We start from the raw sequence: 1,844 nt of genomic DNA, 5'->3' as shown, positions 1-1,844 counted from the left end.
AATGGAGCTAAACCACATGGATGCTCTGCTGGCTCAAAACAAGGTAATCACAGCTCAACTAGCAGCTCTAACCAAATAAATGGAGAAGAATTAAGTTTTAGCCATCAATGCTCAAGCACCTATACAAGAAGGAGATAGTCCAGAAGTTGAATGTGAATGGGAGCAAGTCAACTATGTGAACAATTCATCTAGACAACCATATGATCCCAATGCAAAAAACTTACAACCCAGGTTGGAAGAACCACCCAAATTTTGGGTGGGAAAACCAACAAAACCATACCCAAGACCACAAACCATACCACTCTAACCAATACAACAACCCCAGCCATCAATCACACAATCTTAGAGTCTACCACAACTCACATAATGCACTTTTCCAATCAAACCAGCAATCACACAGCAACCATTCTCAAAATGTATCATCTCCAACCTCACAACCATGTGATGACAGTGGTAAATTTTGCAAGATTGGAAGCCATGATGGCACGGTTAGCAGGGGATATTGCTACTATTGCAGAGAAACAAGTACAAGCTGAAAAAAAGATAGATGCATACCAAGAGGAGGCCAGGTCTAATATAAAGAGCCAAGAGGTAGCAATCATAAACTGAAAACACAATTTGGATACTTATCCAAGCAAATACCAATGTCTACAAATGCATTTCCCAGTGATACCATGACCAACCCAAGAGGGAAATGCAAGGCCATCACACTAAGAAGTGGGAAGGTGGTGAAGGAGGCATCCTCCAGCCACAACTTACAAGAAGAAGAGGCTACAAATGACTCAGAAATAAAGGAGGGAGAAGAGATGCATATTCCATCTCCACCAAAGCAAGTCTTGAAGCCCTATCTACCAAAAGTACCCTATCCACAAAGGCTGAGAAAAGATGGGAAAGATAGCCAGTTTTCTAGATTCTTAGAGGTCTTTAAGAAGCTTCAAATTAACATACCTTTTGCTGAGGCACTAGAGCAAATGCCACTCTATGCCAAGTTCCTAAAAGAGCTCATGACTAAGAAAAGAAATTGGGGAAAAAAGGAAACTGTGGTGCTCACGGAGGAATGTAGTGCCATCATACAAAAGAAGCTTCCCCAAAAGATGAAAGATCCTGGGAGCTTTCAAATCCCCTACATCATATGGGATATTAGCATTGAAAAAGTATTGTGTGACTTGGGAGATAGCATCAACCTTATATCCTTGGCCATGATGAAGAGAATGAGAATTGAAGAGGCCAAACTAACAAGAATGGCACTTCAACTAGCTGATAGGACATTCAAGTTTCCCCATAGAGTAGTAGAGGACTTTTTAGTTAAGGTGGGAGAGTTCATCTTTCCAGCTGATTTTGTAGTGCTTGACATGGAAGAAGAGGCTAATACATCAATCATACTAGGGAGACCATTCTTGGCAACAGCTGGGGCTATAATTGATGTGCAAAAGGGAGAGTTAGTCTTAAGGCTGCATGAAAAAAAGATAGTGTTCAATGTTTTCACTGCAATAAGCTACCCAAAGGAGTTTATTGGAGAATGCATGATGGTAGACACAATGGAGAAGCTGATTCAAGGAGTCCTAGAAGAAGATCAATGTGAAGATGCAATGGAGCAAGAGCAACAAACATCATATGGTGAACTGCCACAAGAAATCATAGAAGGCTCAATCATGCTAGACAAGACGAACAAAGAAAAAGTGGAAGAACCAAAGCTGGAGTTGAAAACCCTGCCCCCAAGCTTGAAGTATGCTTACTTGGGGAGCAATGACACATATCCAGTAATCATCAACTCAAGCTTGAATGAAGAACAAGAAGAGGAGCTTATCAAAGTGTTAAGGCAACACAAGGATGCCATTGGGTGA

General features: G+C 41.2%; 1 protein-coding gene across 1 annotated transcript; it reads left to right on the top strand.

Annotated features, from left to right (window-relative positions):
* On the top strand, positions 645–1,844 carry LOC107615673. The gene is made up of 2 exons (XM_016317719.1): positions 645–1,059; positions 1,174–1,844. Exons 1-2 carry the CDS (start codon positions 645–647, stop codon positions 1,842–1,844), a joined length of 1,086 nt encoding a protein of 361 aa, XP_016173205.1.

Source organism: Arachis ipaensis, chromosome B09 (genome assembly GCF_000816755.2).
Source record: "Arachis ipaensis cultivar K30076 chromosome B09, Araip1.1, whole genome shotgun sequence".
Taxonomy (NCBI): domain Eukaryota; kingdom Viridiplantae; phylum Streptophyta; class Magnoliopsida; order Fabales; family Fabaceae; genus Arachis; species Arachis ipaensis.
This window is presented reverse-complemented; position numbering and strand designations above follow the sequence as displayed.